Source organism: Grammomys surdaster, unplaced genomic scaffold, assembly GCF_004785775.1.
Source record: "Grammomys surdaster isolate TR1022 unplaced genomic scaffold, NIH_TR_1.0 313, whole genome shotgun sequence".
NCBI lineage: Eukaryota > Metazoa > Chordata > Mammalia > Rodentia > Muridae > Grammomys > Grammomys surdaster.
The window spans coordinates 2,976,823-2,996,031 of NW_021604732.1; the positions used below are offsets into that span (position 1 = coordinate 2,976,823).

Here is a 19,209-nt window from a genome sequence, read left to right on the forward strand (position 1 = left end):
CTGGAGAGATGGCTCAATGGGGGGAAGTTGTTTGTTTTGCAAACTTGAGGACCTGAGTTCATATCCTCAGAATGCCTGTAAAAACTAGGCGCAGTGGTGCACATCTGCAAGCCAGAACTAGGGAAGACAGAGACAGTGTGCTCCAGGCTCAGTGAGAGTGACTGAGGAAGATAACCATGCCATCCTCTGGCCTCCAGGCCTGCATTCACAGGTGCACACACGCAATGAGCATCACACCAGAAAATAGAAATTAGAGACGTGCAAACATTACACCCACAGCTTGAGGGTGCTGAAACACATCACCAACAGTAACTTTTAGTTTGGTAACAAGGCTGTGGCATCTCAGCAGTGAATGATACACACTGAACACCACTCTGCTCAAATATCTGCTATATTATGGGACAATTATGGTTCCCAGCCAATCTGAAGTTCTAAAGAAAGCTTTCCTGGACATACTCTTGAGTCTTAAAAAATGTTCAGAGGTTTACCTCAGAAAACAAACATTTTTTTCCCAATAGCTTTGCAGCAATACTTTGCCATTAACATTCAGATGACGACAACAAGGCTTTCTTTCAAAAAAAAAAAAAACCAACTCTTCTCCAATATCCAGTCACTGGAAGCTCACACTTACAAAGTTTAAGTAAGGAGACTTCAGTTTATACAACTTACACAGATGCCTGAGGGAAGTGTCCCGATTTGTGGCAATTTCCCACCAATTCACTTTCTTCTTGTAGATATCTTTTAAAATGATCTCACCTCTGGCCATCTTACTCTATTCTGAAGGGGGTCTTCTTTATTCACAAACAGATGCTTGCCAAACTGTGACCACGAATGGCATTTTTGTTGGTTTTCACTATGAGTTAAGTCTACAGGTGTGTAGAATTGTAAATTCCATGGTCTTCAATGAACTCAATAATCCCTGTGAGCAGTGTTATCATATGCAGACTTGTATAATAGCATTAGAATATACATACACATCTTTGACGGTTCAGGTTCAAACCTCTTGCAAACTGTGATGGTTTACACGGAGATAGGAGATAAATTTCTTGGCATGTCTGAGGAAGTTTGTAGATCAGGTTAACTTGAGATCAGGTTAGCATACTCTAAATGTGGATGGCATCATCCCATGGGCTGGGATTTTTGACTTATAAAGAGGAAGCAACCTTAGTACCAAATTCATCTGCTGCTTCCTGAGCACAGCTGGAATGTGGCCAGCCACCTCACGGTCCTGACACCATGCATTTCCCCATGATGCACTGCACCAAAAACCATGAGGCAAAATAAATCCTTCTTTGAGTTGTTTTTCTCAGGTATTTTGTCACAGAAATGACACATGTAATTAATATATGAACTACCAGAGTTCTGTGCCACTCTGCTGGTATCTAATAAAGTATCTGCAAGTGGCATAAAAGCTCACCACCCCTGACCAGCACTCTGCACTCATCTCCCTCCTCTCAACAGAAAACATTCAACAAGAGTGTTTTCATCTGTTTATTTAGTTACAACAACAATATAACAATGCATACCAAATGGGAAAGATAGTTAAACTGATGATAAAATGTTCAGTAACAGAAATGACTATATCTGAAGGAACTGCCCAGGTGTCATTAAAATACATTTTTAACTTATAATTGGTTATTAGTGTAAATCAAATTTAGCAACTGAGTTCTAGTCCATGTCTACAAGTTATCAAAATATTTTCAAAATGTTACATAAAAACTGACAACATCCATAAATATATAAACACCAAATTTTTTTCAGAAAAATAAAATAATGTACCCTGAGATAAAATGCTAATCACACTTGCCATGCAGATATACTCACAGGTGTCCTCACATGCCACGGGGAGCTTTCTGTGTTTCGCATTTTCCAAGATAACGTAATGCTAACACATGTTGGTGCAAGTTTCAGCCATGACAATAACTACTTTAGGTTTTATGATCCCTATGCTGAGGCGTCGGGAGTCCAGGGTCACTAAGGAGAGCTTAGGAAGACACAAACGGCACTTGGTCCTGACTCCTCAGAGCATGGCTGAACACGCTCAGCAAAGCACCCTAGGCTTTTTTTCTCACACCAACTGACCCAGAATATATTTTAAGAAATGTTTATTTTCTGTGCATATTTGTTTTAAACTATAAATTCCTGAGCACTTTTTCTTCTTCCTCCTCGTCGCTGTCAGTGACATTGACTTGCTGGACACCAGAGGGAGCTGACGCTGGGGCTGTGAAGACATTCTCCAAGGCTCCAATGTCCAGTGGAGGCATGGGACTCAAGTACTCTTCCCCACTGTGGCCATGGCTGTTGTAGTACGGGGGTCCATCCATGCTCTCACAGCTCCGAGAGTCTTCACTGTGTGTGTGCTCATCTGGATAGTCTCTGAAGGGATAGTCTCTATTTAAAGCTGAAAATATAGCCTCATGTTTTTGGTACCTGTCTTCATAATAACCAAGACATTCTGGCATTGAACTTGGAAAATTTCCATAGCCAAAGGGAGGCCGACTATAAGGGCACGTGCTGTGACAGAAAACAAAAACAAACAAAAACGACGTTAGATCTTGCCCACAATGCCTGGCCCACAGACAAGGTTAGGTGCATTCCCTGGAGATCTTCCCACTGCCTATCCATCCCCACTCAAAACACAGAGGCACTTTGAATGGATGCCACCCCTGACATGATCACCTCTCCCAAGTTTCTAGCTCCTTACCTTTGATAACGAGGATAAAGATAGTCCTCCCCCCAGCCCCCACCTCTCCACCACCTCACACCACACACAGTGTTGGACACGGAAATACAAGTTGTGTGACAACAAGAAGGGCAGGTGTAATGTGTAAACTGTAAAGTGGCTCCTGTTCTTCCTAGAATGGGGAAGGAGGGACTGCTAGAGACTGCAGCTCTGGAACACAAAACTCCAGCTTAATTTTACCAAAGACACAGTAACAGAGTACATTTAGAATATTCTCTGTACTATAAGACATTAGAACTGATTCCACACTATGCTTTTGCAAACAAACAAAACATCATGGAGAAAGACTGTGAAAAAAACTTCTGCAGTTTTACAACTGACTTTTGAAAGGCAAAGCTAATAATCTTGTCACTCAAATCCAGTTGCCAATTCTCTTTAAGTATTTAATCTCTTTGGAGGTGAAGATGAATTACACAGAAATTGGGGTCATGCACGCCATCTAGTGACAGCTAACACAATGACAACATTCATTTGTAAAACCTTGGAAAACCAGTCACTGCACTGTATCTTCTGAATGAGGAAAGAGGAAGAGGGCAAGGGAGAGAAGAAAAAAAGGGAGGAGGATAGGAAGGATGGTAGGATGGAAGACCAACTCTCTTTCCTTTCAAATGTATGAGAGATGTACCAGATCACTGTCTGAAACTCTCTGAAGATGTCCCACTCCAAACCCTGCAATATACAAGGTACCTTGCTAGCATTGAATACCACAGATATAAGTCAGTGTTAACATTTTTTTAGGTTTACAACCATACTGCATCATTCTACTTTGGGTATTTAGAATTTAAAGCATGTGCTCTGCCTTTGTGCCCTCACTGCCATGACTTTGATCACACAGCTGAAGGGGGAAGCCTTCAGGATCTTCCATCCACTGAACTCCATGTGGATGTCAAAGAGGATATCAAACCTACTTCACATATAAAGTCTTCATCTACTGCAGACATAATTGCTCAATTAGTAACTGTCTTTCAAAAGATCCAGTTTCAAGGCATGGTAGAAAATTTAAAAACCTTAAAATCCTCATATATATCAGACATGTGCTATAGTTTGAAAGACTAATGTTGCATGACTGTACTGTATGGAAAACCAAGTTAGTGTCATATTCACAAGTCAGTTATAACAAAGCTGGTCCCAGGGTTATGTGGGTAAAAATGAGTAGCTATAAAAGCATTCCCTCCATTAGGAAAAAACATGTTAACTTGATTAGAAAAATAATATTAGCCAATACACAGAAAGAATATTGTATGCATGCCTTCTAGACATGTACTTGTCATCCAACAGAATGGAGCACATTCCTCTCAACTGCACGTGGAACATCCTCTCAGATAACTCATAGAGTCGGTACACCCCAAATCAAGTGTTGATAATGCTTTAAAAACTGATAATGCTTTAAAATGAAATAATATCATGCACCTCCTGGGAGCACAATGAGATAAACTTACAAATCAATAGCAACAAGAAAAATGGAAAATGTAAAAATAGTGGACACAGGGAGGAATAAACTAATGGGTAACTGGAAAAATTAAAAGGAGAATAAACATTTTCTGGCAGTAAGTGAAAATAAACCTCCCAAAACTATGCAACATAACCAAAGAGAAATGTATAGAAATATCCTCATATATCAGAAAACCAAACAACCTAAAGCCAACATCAAACAGTACATCTTAAGGACTCAGAAAAGCAACAATAAAACAGATCAAAAATTAATAGAAGGAAAGAAACAGGGAAGAAATAAACTAAAGGAAAAGAAGATGGACAAACTTCAAGCTAGACTACACACACATACAGACGGGTGGGGGAGGGAGGGAGGGAGGGAGGGAGGGAAGTAGGGAGGGATGGAGGGGGAGAGAAAGAGATAGAGCGAGAGAGAGCGAGAGAGAGAGCGAGAGAGAGCGAGAGAGAGCGAGAGAGAGAGAGAGAGAGAGAGAGAATATCTCAAACAAAATCAAAGATGAAAAAGATAATGTAACAGACAGTCCAGAAACACAAAGGGTCATGAAAACTATCATGAGAAACTGCATACTGAAATAACTAGAAACCTAGAAAAAGGGATGAATCCATGAGTAGCACATACAAAGCACTACAACTGAGTCAATCATAACAGAAGTAGGCATGGTGGTTTGTTTGTAACTCCAGCACACAGGTGGAAGTGGCAGGAGGATTCAGGTTTGAGGCCAACTTGGATTCATACTGAGTTCAATGCAAACAATGCAGCTGGCTACACAGAGAAACAAAACTTGAAAAGTAAATGGGAGCAGGGGTAGAAGAAAGATGGAGGTAGGGAGAGAAGGAGGGAAAATCTAAACTCAACAAACCAGTACTGAGTAGTGAGACTGAAGCCTCAAGTGTAAAGGATTTCCCAAGACCTAATGCACTGACTACTGAATTATACTGTCCATTTGAAGAACTAGTTCCAATTCTTTGAAAACTGTTTTTAAAAACTGAAATGGAAGGAACTCTGCCAAACACTTTTATAGGTCTAGCTTTTCTCATTACCCTGGCATGAAAATCAGGAAAACTATAGACCTATATTTTGGATAAACATGGCTGAAATTTTTCTCAATAAAATACTAGTAACCGATATTTACTGGTACATGGAAAAGATAAAACTCCATGATAAAATGAAATTCAAGAATTCAACATATACAAACCAATAAGCATAACACATCACCACAACTTAGGACTGTAATATATCTTCATCACCATACACAAAGAGTGTGCAGTAAGATTCAATATTTTATCATAGCAAAACACCTTCACCAAATCATATATAGAAAGAACTCCTCTAAATACTAAAGGCTGTATATGCAAACCCCACAGCCTATATGATACTGAGCAAGAAAACTGCAAACATCTTCTCTAAGGTTGTAAAACACAAAGGTATCTGATTTCACCACTCTTATTTAACACAGTACTGAGAAGTCTTAGTATGAGTACCAGGAAAGAGAAAATAGAATATCTAGACTGGAAGTTAAATTATCCATGTTTGCATATGAGATTTTTATAGAGAGAAAAATCTAAATTCTCCATCAAAAAGCTGTTAGAACTGATACATAAATTTAGTAAAGCTGAAGACTATGCATTAAGCATACAAAAATTGGTCTTTCTCTGGGCAGCCCTGGTTGCCCTTTGGGCTCAGTATATAACTATGGCTGACCTCACACTTGTATTCTCCCACATCATTATGATGTTCTCTAAGATTCCAAACATAGGCCATACAATGAAACTGCTGGAAAGGAAAACAAGAGATCACCCCACTCACAAAAGCCATAATAATAAAACATTTACAGCAAGGTGGACAAAGAAAACTCGGTCTGTTACTAAACAGTGCTGGAACAATACATGTACACGGGCAGCAGAACACTGCATCCCCTCCTCTCACTGACAGTGGAGCAAAGGCTGACATGGAAAACATGAACTTCTAACATCACTGCAGGAGCAGGAGGAAGGCTTCCAGACACTGCTGTGATGTAGGTGACTACTTGATTTTAATGACAAATGGCAGAGATAATGAAAACAGACAAATGGGATGATGAGCTATGTTCTCACACAGTGAAGAAATGAGATCTACCGAGTGGAAAAAAACACTTGCAAATGATTCATTCAACAATGGATCAATATTTAGAATACAGAGCCACTAAATACCCAAAAAGGAAATAATCAAATGGCCATATTCAAGTCCCTAGCTAGGTAAGACACATTCAAAGCTGAGGTCATTATACCAGAAGATACTTATATTCCCATATTTCTTATTGCACTATTCACAAATATACAATCAGTCCAATGCCCTTCAATGGATGAACAGATAATGATGCTGTGGTATCATTACACACTAGAATACTATTCAGTCATAAAAAGAATGGAATATGAAAAACCATTTGCAGAAACATGAGTAGAAATGGGAATTATTATGTTAAGTGAAAAAAGCCAGATAGAAACACAAATGCCATACTATCATTCATTTTTTTGAAAATAGTAAATTGGTCTTGGGGAAGAACAATGGAATCTGATGGCTGGAGCCTAGAAAGGACAGAGGATATGGCACCAAAACACAGAGTGACAGGATACTGGTTCTTCTCTACAACTACTAGGTAACTACTGGTTAAAACAATCTGTGCTACATCTCAAAATGACTGGACAAGTAAATTTTCAAGCACATAACATGATTAATACTAACAGATTGAAATCTTTTACTATCCTTTGTAGATACATCAAGTTCCATAAAGATATACAGATATTAAGTACCAAACACAAAGGAATGCTGCTGCTAAGGCTCTATCTATAGCTTCTGATTTTCTCCACCTAGGGTAGGGCCTAAACACTTGCATTTTTCAAGTTCTAGTGCATTTTCAACCTTCCTAATGCTGCAACTATTTAATACAGTTCCTCAGGTTATGGCGACCCCCCATAACCATACAATTCTTTCATTTCTGATTCATAACTGTAATTTTGCAACTGTTATGAAACAATGTAAATATGTGTAACCCCCAAAGGGGTTGCAACCCTTAGGTTGAGAACCATTGTCCTATTGTGCAACCAGCATGCTGCCAGGAGTTGAGTGTGCACTGACTCAGCAGGAAGGGTGATGAAGACACAACCATGCTAACACCATATGGATCCACAGGCATTCTTTATGTCACTAGAGAGAAAACCAATTTTATGTACTCCTTCATGAAACATACGACCTATGAGGAGGAGGAGGAAGAAAAAAGGAAGAGGGGGAGAAGGAAGAGGAAGAAGAAGGGGAGGAAATAACAAAGATCTTAGATCTACATGTCAATGCCCTAGGATGTAAAAAGCCACATCCAAGATGTGGATAAGCTTTTGTTTCTTGTATAGCCACTGCTGAAAGCTAAGGCGATAATCCAACCAATGTGTAAACTTGGTTGGCTCTTGATTTATGCACCACTTGTAAAAAGTCAGGTTTGAGACAATAAAGGAAAAGCAAAGGCAGATGAATTGCTGATTAATAATAAGGCACATAAAAATTTCTCCTATGAGATGGCAGGCAGTCATTTCGTAAATCTGTAGTAAGTGCGTGTGTGTGTGTGTGTGTGTGTGTGTGTGTGTGTGTGTGTGTAGTGTATTCTTTACCCAAAATGTTTAGAGCCAGAAGTGACGTGATTTCTGGATGATGTGGTTTATATATACTTACTCTGGGGAAGGGACACATGTGCTACTGTGCATGTGAGGGGCTGAAAGACAACTTTTGGAGTTGGTTCTCTCTTTCCATCATATAGGTCCTGGGTATGGAACTCAGGTCAATAAGCTTAGTAACAAGAGCCTTTACCCACTGAGCCATCTCCCCAGCCCTGAGTCTTGTTTTGCTTTTGAGTTTTGGAGATTTGCATAGGCTTTCTTCACAAATATTTCTGTTTTCCACAGTTGAAATTGAAAGTGACCTTCTGAAATCTGAAACTTTTTGAACACCAACAGAAAAAAATTGAATTTGCATTTTAGATTTTAGATGAGGCTACATGGATGAAGTATGAAACTGTACTGCACTGTATGTGAGCTATATGAAATCTGTGATTTGCTCTAAAATATATTCTTGTTCCCAAAGTAAGGGGAAATTCAAGAAGCAAGAATAGTAAAATGTCAGCTTCTGAAGCTAGGTGTCGCCATGTGGGGCACATTATGCCACACTGTTACCTTCTTGCATATGACATTTTCTGTAACAAACTGTAAATAACAGAGTCACAAAAATTTTAAAGTTTCTCCTCCATGGTGAAGGCAATAAGAGTCATCCTCTGTCCTCACATTTAATGTGTTGGACCTTTGTACTCACTGGGCTGGTCACTAAGTCCCCAGTGACCACTGTAGCTGGTGGTACAGGTCATGTTCACCTCCAGCTGAACTGAAGGTACCAGAACTCAGAACCTGTTCTCTGAGAATGCCCAGGAGCTGTGAAATGCAGATGCAAGATGACAGCACAGACCCCTGCATACTCTTCCCCTTCCATGAACTGCTCTGACCTATACGAAATTACACACGTGTCTTCTGCTCCAAAGTAAAGCACACCTTGAGTCACTGGCTTGGAAAATGGCTCAGGGGAGCAAGTCAACCAGCCCCTGATACCTTTGTTTTAAGCTCAATCAGTGGGTTGAAGAGTGCCCCTTCAATATTCATGTCTACCTAGAACCTCAAAATATGATTACTTGGAAATAGGGGTCTTTTCAGATGTGACTGTATCAAGGTGACATTGTAGTGAGCAGAACGAACATGATTCCAATTATTTGTGTGCTTATAAAAACAAGGTGTATGCAGTTATGAAAATTTCAAATAATATATATATATACATACGTATACATACATATACATACACACACACACACACACATATATATACATATATATATATATTTGGTTTTTTTGAGACAGGGTTTCTCTGTGTAGCCCTGGCTGTCCTAGAACTCACTCTGTAGACCAGGCTGGCCTTGAACTCAGAAATCTGCTTGCTTCTGCCTCCCAAGTGCTGGGATTACAGGCGTGCGCCACCACCGCCCGGCAATTTCAAATAATATTTTGTAAAAACAAAAAAAAAAAAAAAAACAAGAAAAGGGCTGGGTTCAGCGGGTAAAGCACTTATCATAAAAGCATGAGGGCAATACAAGCCCCTATAACCCACAGAAAGGCCAGGTAGCAGGTAGCAGCACAAAGCTTATAATCCAGGTAACCTAAAACAAGCTAAAGGTAGAGACAGTAGAATCCCTGAAAGCCCATGGGCCAACTGGCTTAGCTTAAGCAGTGGCAAACAACAACTGTCTTCATTGGTTGAAGACAATGTCCAAAACCTAAGATTGTCCTCTGACCTCCGTATCATGCTTACACACGCACCCAAAATTTCAGCAACTACGAAACAGTAATTAATTTATACTGTTTAAGCCACTAAGTTTACTATAGTTTGTAATAATGGCAATGTTGAGCTATCTGCTTAGTATTCAAATTTTAGATTTCTATCAAGCTTATAATTAACTGTCTATAATCTAGCCTATTATAAAAATTGTCTATAAATTCTATTCTTTAGACTCTTAACAACTCTTGACTCCTTACATCTATCTGTGCAGATGTCTTCCCTAATGACAAGTTTCTAACTTGCAAAGAGGGAAGTCACTACTCACTGTATACTTAAATGTCCTAGGGAAGTAGCAGTTTTCAGAAAAGCCTGTGCCACATTCATTTCCACCAGCAATAAATGTGGGTTCTAACTTCTCCAACATGCTAATTTAAAACATTACTTTAGCACATTCTAGCCAGGGATTCTGGAGTTACATTCCTGTGCTTTTACTGTGTGTTTCTGTAATGACTATTGAGTCCTGCAGGCCATGTACTTATTGGCTACATGGTCATTTTCTTTCAAGAACATCTACTTGGATTTTGCTTACTTATAAGCTGAACTGCCTTTTATTGCATTGAAAACGTTCTTTGTATGTCTTGTTATAGGCTATGTACACATGATCTGCAAACTCACATTCTGTGAGTTCTCTCTTTTTTTTGGATACCTCTTGACGCAAAAGTTGTTTTAATCATGATGTGTTTTAATCTACTTTTTTTCCTTTGTTGCTCATGTTCCTGATGTAGGACCTAAGCATCACCAAACTCAAATCATAGAATGCACCCTTACAAGAGACCTTTATGGTCTTCCAAGGATTTTATGGTTTTAGCTCTTATTCTAGATATTCAAAATTTTAAGATAAAGAAATTTTGTAGTGAGAGCTAAGAGTGCAATTTAATTGCAGGTATGTGGCTATTCCTATTCAATTGTTACTGTACCATTTGTTAAACTCTCTTCTTTTCCCCACTAAAGGGTTTTGGAACATCCCTGCTGAAAATGAAGTGAGAATAGATTTCCTTTTTTTGTAACTGAGTTCTACACCATTACTTACAATGTCTATCTTCATGTCAGTACCACATTGGGGTTTTCTTTTTTCCTTTTCTGTGCTTCTTAAAAACCTTTTACCTTTTACAGAAATTTTAGGCCCGTAACCAAAATAAACATTAGTACAAAGAATTCCTATATAATTCTCCCTCACAATATGCACAGGATCACGCCAACTCGTCTTATAACAGAGTGGTCTGTGTTGTTAAAAAGCACTTGCGTGTATAGATGTTACTCTTCACGATGTTAATAAATGTGGAGGAAGAATACCCACTGACCACAGTGTCTTTCCCAACAGCAATTTGACTGTTCAGCACATTCATCCCTCCCTTCCCTGCTGATGTCTGGAAACTTTGGAGTATGGCTTTGTCTTAGGTTCTCTGTATACCATATTTTTGCACCATCACTTTTGCTGGATATAGCAATCTGTTGGTTTTTTTTAAAAGAAAATAAAATTTGTTTACTGTTTTTATATGTATAGCCATTTGGCTTGCACACATATATGTACCACAGGAATGCAGTGTTTACAGAAGCCACAGGAAAGCATCAGATCCACTGGGACTAGAGTTACAGAGCATTGTGAGCTGCCATGTTGGTGCACTGGAAGAGTGGCTGGTGATCTTAACTGATAAGCTATCTCTCCAGCCCTTGGATATATAGCAGCCTTGATTGGCATTTATTTTCAAGGGATGAAATATATCATTCTATGTTTACCTAGTTTTTAGGGTTACTTGCAAGAGATCTAATATTAGCTGATGTGTTTGCCTTGGAGGGTGAATTGGCAGTTTTCCCTTAGAACTTTTAATAGTTACTTTGTATTTCTGACATCTTGACTATCAGAGCAGTTCTAAACTTTCTATCTAAACCCCTTTGGGAACACATACCAGATATCCTACACATCGGATATTTACATTATGATTAATAACAGTAGCAAAATTACAGTTATAAAGTAGCAATGACAATAATTTTATGATTGGGGTCACCACAACATGAAAGAAAGTATTAAAGGGTTGCAGCATCAGGAAGGTTGAAAACCACTGGAGTATTATGTATTTCAAGACAAGCAGACACTAGGGAAGCTCATTACCATCTCACCAGCACTGAAAAGATACTAACAGGAATACTATACTCAGAAGAAAGACAGCCTCAATCATGGGAACGCAGAAAAGGAATAATGTTTTTGAGGACTAGACAAAGGAGAGCTAAGAGGGAACCCATCATATCCAGTACAATGAACCAGCAAGCTCTTAATGCTAGTACAGATAAAAAGACACAATGAACAATAATCCAAGCAACAAGATTACATGAATTGGTAGACATTTTCAGTAATACTTTAAATATAGATAGTCTCAATTCACAAATCAAGAAATATGAAGTAGCTGATTAAGTGAAAAAAAAAAAAACAAGCTCTAACTATCTATAGTTACTAAGAAACATAGCTCATTGGTAGAGCTATCCACAGAATAAGATGAAAGTCAACGCATCAAGAAAAACTAAGCCAAAAAAAAATCAAATTAAAAACCACATGGAAATTCCACCTTACTCCAGTTAGCATGGCTACCATCAAGTAAACTACGAACAAATGCTGATGAGGATGTGGGGGAAAGAATGGTAGAAAAGGGGATTCCTATATACTGCTGGTGGGAATGTAAAATTAGATTATTCACTATTAAAACAGTATACAAATTCCTAAAACAACAACAACACCTCCCCCCTCCAAAAAAAACCAAAAACCTACCACAGAACCCAGTTACACTTCTGCTTCTACATGGAACACACTCTAAGAAATAAATATAAGTCAGTAAAACACAAAGATACTTGCATATCCATATTTGCTATGGGTCTACTAATAGTATAGAATGCCATTTAACAGAAGAATAAATAAAATGTGACATATGTAAGTATGTATGTATGTGTAATGGGAGTTTTATTCGGCCACAGAGAACACTGATATTATGTCACTAACAGGAAAATAGATGAAACTGGGGGTTATACTAAGCAAAATAAGCCATCACAGAAAGACAAATATTGCATACTCTCTCATATTAAGAATCTATATTTTAAAAAAGTATGTATACATAGGTCATGAAAGTATCAGAGGGATAATATGAGGAAGAGGAAGGGTCTTTAAGGGACCAAAAGAACAAGGGAGTAATGAAGGGAAGACAAATACTGTATGATTTCTTTTACATATAGTATCTATGTTTATACACACATATACACACACATGCAAATATACACATGTGACATGAACTGGCAAAGAACTGAGGGTGAGGAAAGAGAGTCAGCAGCACAGAAGGGATTGGAGAGAAGGCAGTGTGAGATGAGTATTAACAATGTAATGCTTGCTACCCATGTATGAGAACAACAGATTGAAATCTATTATTTTGTATGTTAAGTAAAATGTTGAGTTATTTACAACAAGATGTTTTCAAGGTTATTCAGATAGTAAATAGCTAAGAATAAACAATATTTGACAATTCAGATATACTATAGATACCTGGTCTTCAAAACCCTCAAGAGATCCACAGAATATGATATTTTAAATTGTTTTATTATTTAAAAAATCTTTTTGATTATGAGACAGGTCTCCTGACAGTGCCTCCATTTCACTTCAAAGATGATGATCAATAGTAGCTTCCATATGGAGTTACTTCAACTGTGGCAAGCTAGCCACTGGGTAAAGAAACTGTATTGCTACAACTAACAAACAAAATGCTGCCCAGAAAGGACAAACTGACAAAGGGAAGCTGACTGGAAGCAGATTGCCAGGCTCTGCCAAGACAAAGTAAACAAGTCCTTCACAATTCCCGCTTCACAAAGAGTCTGTTAGATATACTGGGCGAGAAGGCTGAAGGCAGATGCTCCAATGTTATAGAGACAATTCTGGGAAACTCTTCAAGCAGCCAACTATTTCTGTCTTTTATATACTCTTGGAAGCTGCTTACCTGCACTTAGTACTTACTCAGATAACAATTACTTCTTCTCAGGTCTCTGATGGGGTTGAGGACTAGATAGCTATAGTCTCATAATTAAGCTTGAGTTGTTTAGGATTAAGATGTTTTAGGTCTTTAAGAAGATGTTTTTATGTTGATAATGCAAGTTAGAATAAAATCTAAGTTAGGCATAAAACTTTAAAATACACCAAGATAGGATAAAAAATTGAGATTTTTCCTTAATTGTCAAATAGTATGGCCTAACAGTGTAGATGTGTATCATATGTCATGGTTTTCATAATTGTTATTATTGTATATAGTGTATTATTATAAGGGAAAGAACCTTTTATTATACAAAAAAGGGAAAATACAGGCATAATGTTTTTGTACTGTGTAAAGTTTACCCTTGTGTGTGTTATTTAAATGCTGATTTCTCTGCCCTCATATTTTGTTTCAATCTGGACATGGCTTTGTTATGTTTATTCTTATATATTCCCGTCTCAAATTTGTATAAACATTGCTACTATTTCATTCTCTGCCTTGCCAAAAAAAGTCAATGAGCCAATATAGAACTTTAGAGAGAGAACTAGGTAGGGCTTCCAATTCTAGGAGGGGTAGAGAAAGAGAGAAGAAGTGGAATAAGGAGCCATGATGGAGGTAGAGAAAGAACATCAGGAAAACAGAACAGAATCAAGAAAGGCTGAAAAAAGCCAAGTTAATATGGGAATATTGTCTGAGAGGAAGCCTGACTAGTATGGAGGTTTAGAATAAAGTAATAATTGCTTAGTATTTGGATCAAAGCAATTTTAATAAATCTTAGTTTCTCTGTGTAGTTATTGGGGAATTAGCTGGTTAAGAAATACAGCCACCAGATTAATTCACTGCTTATATTTATAGTAAAGATAATTCACTTTACAATGTTGCTTCTATATATATTTCATCTTCCCTCTTTTATTACCATCATAGGAAAACTACATTTGCATATATTACAAACCCTAGTATTACTTTATAGAATTTTATATCTATTAAATAAACCAAGAAGTGAATGGGCATTAAGTAAATACTTATATAGTGTGTATTAACACTATTATTTACCACTTCTGGGTGTCTTCATTTATTCCTGTGGGTTATCACCTGGCTTCATCTCCTTTCTCTGAGACAATTACACATTTACTAGCTGCTACTGCCAATGTATAACATTCCTATATATTGCTGTCCTCTATTCCAAGAAAACACAAATATCCCATGTATTTTAAACATAGTTTTAAAATCAGTTAAAGGCCGTAGAATGAATATATATGTATATATACATATACTTTTTTTTTCTAGACAGGGTTTGTCTGTGTAGCCCTGGCTGTCCTAGAACTCACTCTGTAGACCAAGCTAGCCTCCAAGGCAGAGTCACTTGCCTCTGCTTCCTGAGTGCTGTGATCAAAGATGTATGCCACCACCACCTGGCCTTTTATAGTATTTTTATGTTATGTAATAACATTAATGGTACTCTTTGCCTGGATTCATGTTACCACAGAATTTATTTAGTTTCAACATAAAGAACATCCTTTAAGCCAGGAATAGTGGTGCATGTCTTTAATCCCAGCACGTGGGAGGAAGTGGCAGGCAGATCAAGGTAACCTGGTTTACACAGTGAGTTCCAGGACAAGCAGAAGTACATAGTGTGACCCTATCTCAAAATAAAAAATAAAAACACAAAAAAACCCTCATGAAAAACAATAACAAAAGGACGCCCTTTAATATTTGTTTCAATCCCTAGCCCTGTAAAACATTACACACACATACACTTGCACATACACACCTCATATATGTCTTTATCTCAGGTTTTGATTATATGAGAACATATTTATCTTCATTAAAAGTTAAGATTCATCAGCTAACAGATTCTTAGTGAACAGTTTTATTCTTTCTTTGGGTATAAATGCTGACCTCTATAGCTTCTACTGGAAAGTCAGTTATGGATTTCTAAGAGTTCTTTTGTATACAATGATTTAACTTTCTGTGGCTACTTTCAAGATGACTTTATCTTTCAGCATTTTACTATAACGTGTCTAAGTGTAAATCTCTCTGTATTTATCATACTCAAAATTTCCTGGGCTTCTTGAATATCATTCTCAACACAATTAGGTAGTTTATAATTTTTTAATGTATATCCTTTAAACTTTAATATTATTAGTTTGTGCATGTGTCTGTGCTGTTGGGTGAATGCATATGGAGGTCAGAAGACTAAGGAGTCAGTTCTCACCCTCCTCCATGGGGTCAGGGTTCCAGTAATTGATGTCAGGCTTGTGGGATGTAGGGACAGGGCAAAAGGTAGCTTTTATGCACTGCAACATCTTACCAACATTTTAGCCCAGTATTTCTATGCTTCCTTCTTTTTGTACTTTGATTTCATATATGTGCTGTACTCAATGATGAATCTGTACTTAAGTAGTTCAAAGGCTCTGTTAATTTCTTTTTCATTCTTTTGTCCCCAGTCTGTTCTGACTGTGCAACACATATCAGTCTATTTTCAAGTTTGGTGACATTTTCCTCTGCCAGTTGAATTCTGTTTGAGGCCCTCTGCTGAATTTTTCATTTTGGTTATTCATATTGGTTCAACTTCAGAATTTCTATTTGTTGTTCTTTTTTTTAAGCCATCATTAGTATCTTCAATTTAATTTTAAAAAATTATCAAGGCTAGAAAGATGACTCAATAGTTAAAAGCACTAGCTGCTCTTCCAGAGGACTGACCAAGATTCAATTCCTAGCACCTACACGGCAGCGCAAAACTGTCTTTAATTCCAGCTCCAGGGGATCCAACACCTTCAACAAACACACACACACACACACACACACACACACACACACACAGGGAAAATACAAATTCACTTATAAAATCGTTTAAAAAACTGATCCATGCCTTTAAGCATATTTTTTTTTAGTTATTTACTTAGTAATGGCCTATGGTCTTTATCAAACTCAATTCTAGACTCCATAATTGAAGTTTATACTGGTTTTATTTTTACCCATTTGCTCACCAGTTCATTCGTTCATTTTAAGGTAGCTCAGGCTACTTCCTATTAAGTCTAATATTTGTTATGAAACCCAGGCTGGCGTTGAACTTACGCTCCTCCTGCTCCAGCCTCTTGAGTAAAGGATTGCAGGCACATGCCACCTCATCCAACTCTTAGTTTTGCCTTTGAATGGACTGTGCTTTATTGTTTTTTTGAGTTAGTTTGCTGAAAACTGTATATCTGGCTAATATATTGTTATAGCTCAATAACATTTTCTCCTGTTTCTCCAAGGCCTATTCCTCTAGCTTTCTGCCTCTCACAGACCATTGTTCTTGCAAATACATATATTTTGTATATATTTACTGTTTCACTTAAAGGTGAATCCAACCTCTATAACTGTATTTCTGTTGAAATATAACTCTTAATTAATGATTCAAAATATACATTTTAGTTTCTTGAGTTTTCAATTATCTCATATTCTTGAGGTATTCATCCTATTTCTACGTTCTATGTACTCATTCTTTGTGTGGGTCTGTGTGTATGTACAGGTGCACATTAGGGAGCACAAAGCATTTATGCATGAATATATGTGCAGGTATATATCAACCCTGAATATCCCTCCCTCAGCAGCTTTTCACTGCAACTACTGAGGCAGGGTCTTTTGCTAAGATCTGGGATTTGCCAATTAGGCTGGGCTGGCTGGCCAGTGACCCCCTCCTCCATGTATCTACCTGTCTCTGCCTACCTAGAACTCAGGTTTCAGGCTCTACTGACTGAGCTACCTCCCCATCTCCAAACTTATATATATATTTTTTTTTAGATTTATTTATTTATTATATATGAGTACACTGTAGCTGTCTTCAGACACACCAGAAGAGGGCATCAGATCTCATTACAGATGGTTGTGAGCCACCATGTGGTTGCTGGGATTTGAACTCAGAACCTCTGGAAGTGCAGTCAGTGCTCTTAACCACTGAGCCATCTCTCCAGCCCCCAAACTTATATTCTTAATGACTCATTTTTCTCATGTTTTAATCACTTCTCTGCCCCATTGGAAGTTCCAATTTGCCTAGGTAGTGCAAGAGTCCATCTAAAATAACTGCCCATGTAACCTGCAACCAATCACACATGAATTTATCAAATTCAAAATGTCTTTATCAGGTAGACTGAGGGAATTTTAAATTCTAAATCAGTGTATAAATAATACACTTTAGGAATCAAACAGAACCCTAGGCAAAAACATATTTCTCTTTGTATTTTATCTGAGTTGGATATGAAAGTTTTCTATTTTCTTTATTAAAGTTGAAAAGGCCTCCTGTAGTTCTAGTTTATGGGGAGGTTTTAGTTTGAGACCATGAATAAGCCCAAGACTGGATGCCTTCTCATGTAGGCATTTAAATCCAACTTTATAGCCACTGAGACCATTTCTGAATCTGACAACTATCTCTAGGACCACTAAGTAGTTTTCAGCTTGTTGGCCATTTTGGCTCTTAAGGGCTTATTTTCCTTTCTGATCAGTTCAACTAACTATTAAATAATTCATATTTAAATTCCATGTCTCTAGGTAGCTACAGGAGAAAGCATTCTAGAGTAACTAAAGTCATCATATGTGGGGGCTATAAATGTTCCTTCTCCATAAAAGTTCAGACAAAAGAGTACATAATTCCAATCAAGTCCTTAGGTCGACAACAAATACTTGTTCAGAAGAATTTTAACCTGTGGGGGTTTTTTATCTGGTTGGTTTTGGGATTTTTGTCTAAATTTTACAACTGATTGCTATGTTTTTATAAATCAGGAATCCTCTTGACTGTGTTCTGTACTATATGTATACCATTTGAGTATACTTTTCTTTGAGGGTAATAAGTCCCCATTTATCTTTTCAATTATTTTTATTTATCTTTTCGATTTTTTATCATTTTCAATTATTTTTCATTGCAATTTCAATGACCAACAGAATGAAGACTCAATATATCTCTCTTTAGTATAAAGATAAAAATACACTATAGTGGACTGAGGAGATGGCTCACTGGTTAAGAGAACATGCTGCGCTTCCCAAGGACCAGAATTTTAAGGACCAGAATTTTAAGTTCCCAGCACCACATCAGGCAGTCCATACAATAACATCTTGTTGTTAATCTAGTTTTGAGAGATCTAATAATCTTCCTCTGGTTGCCACATACACTTATACACATAAATAAAGATAAATCTTTAAAAATATGCTATAAGAAGGAGATAAACGAAAGATAAGAAAGAAAAGAACTAACCAGAGGACAGAATGTTGTCAAAAGGAGAAGAGTTTCACAAAAACACAATAAAATGGCTGCTGATACTCAAAGGCAGGAAGACAAGACCTCAGAGCAGTATGATCGTGTCTACATATCACCACATTAAAATGCCTAACTAACTTAATTTTGTTAAAATGTAATAAATACACAAAATACATGTGTATTTCTATTTCAAACACTCATTACAATCATTGTATTGGAGCACTCAGGGAAAATATTCTTTATAAAATTCCATTATCAATTTACAGACAAGAAAAACTAAAAGGAAGTAAGTTAATTTTGTCCATTTTTCCATACTAGATTTTCTATTTAAGAAAGCAAACATATATTAGTCATTCCCTGGGAAAACCTCTCATCAGAT

At 37.4% G+C, this 19,209-nt stretch overlaps 1 protein-coding gene across 1 annotated transcript in view; it reads right to left on the reverse strand.

Annotated features, from left to right (window-relative positions):
- Nucleotides 1–1,482: 1,482 nt before the first annotated feature.
- Nucleotides 1,483–19,209, reverse strand: part of Sox30 (SRY-box 30) — a 32,191-nt gene continuing 14,464 nt past the window's right edge. The window contains exon 5 of the mRNA XM_028777745.1: nt 1,483–2,514. Within this exon, the coding sequence (XP_028633578.1) occupies nt 2,133–2,514 (382 nt within the window). The 3' untranslated portion in view covers nt 1,483–2,132. The remainder of the gene's footprint in view (nt 2,515–19,209) is intronic.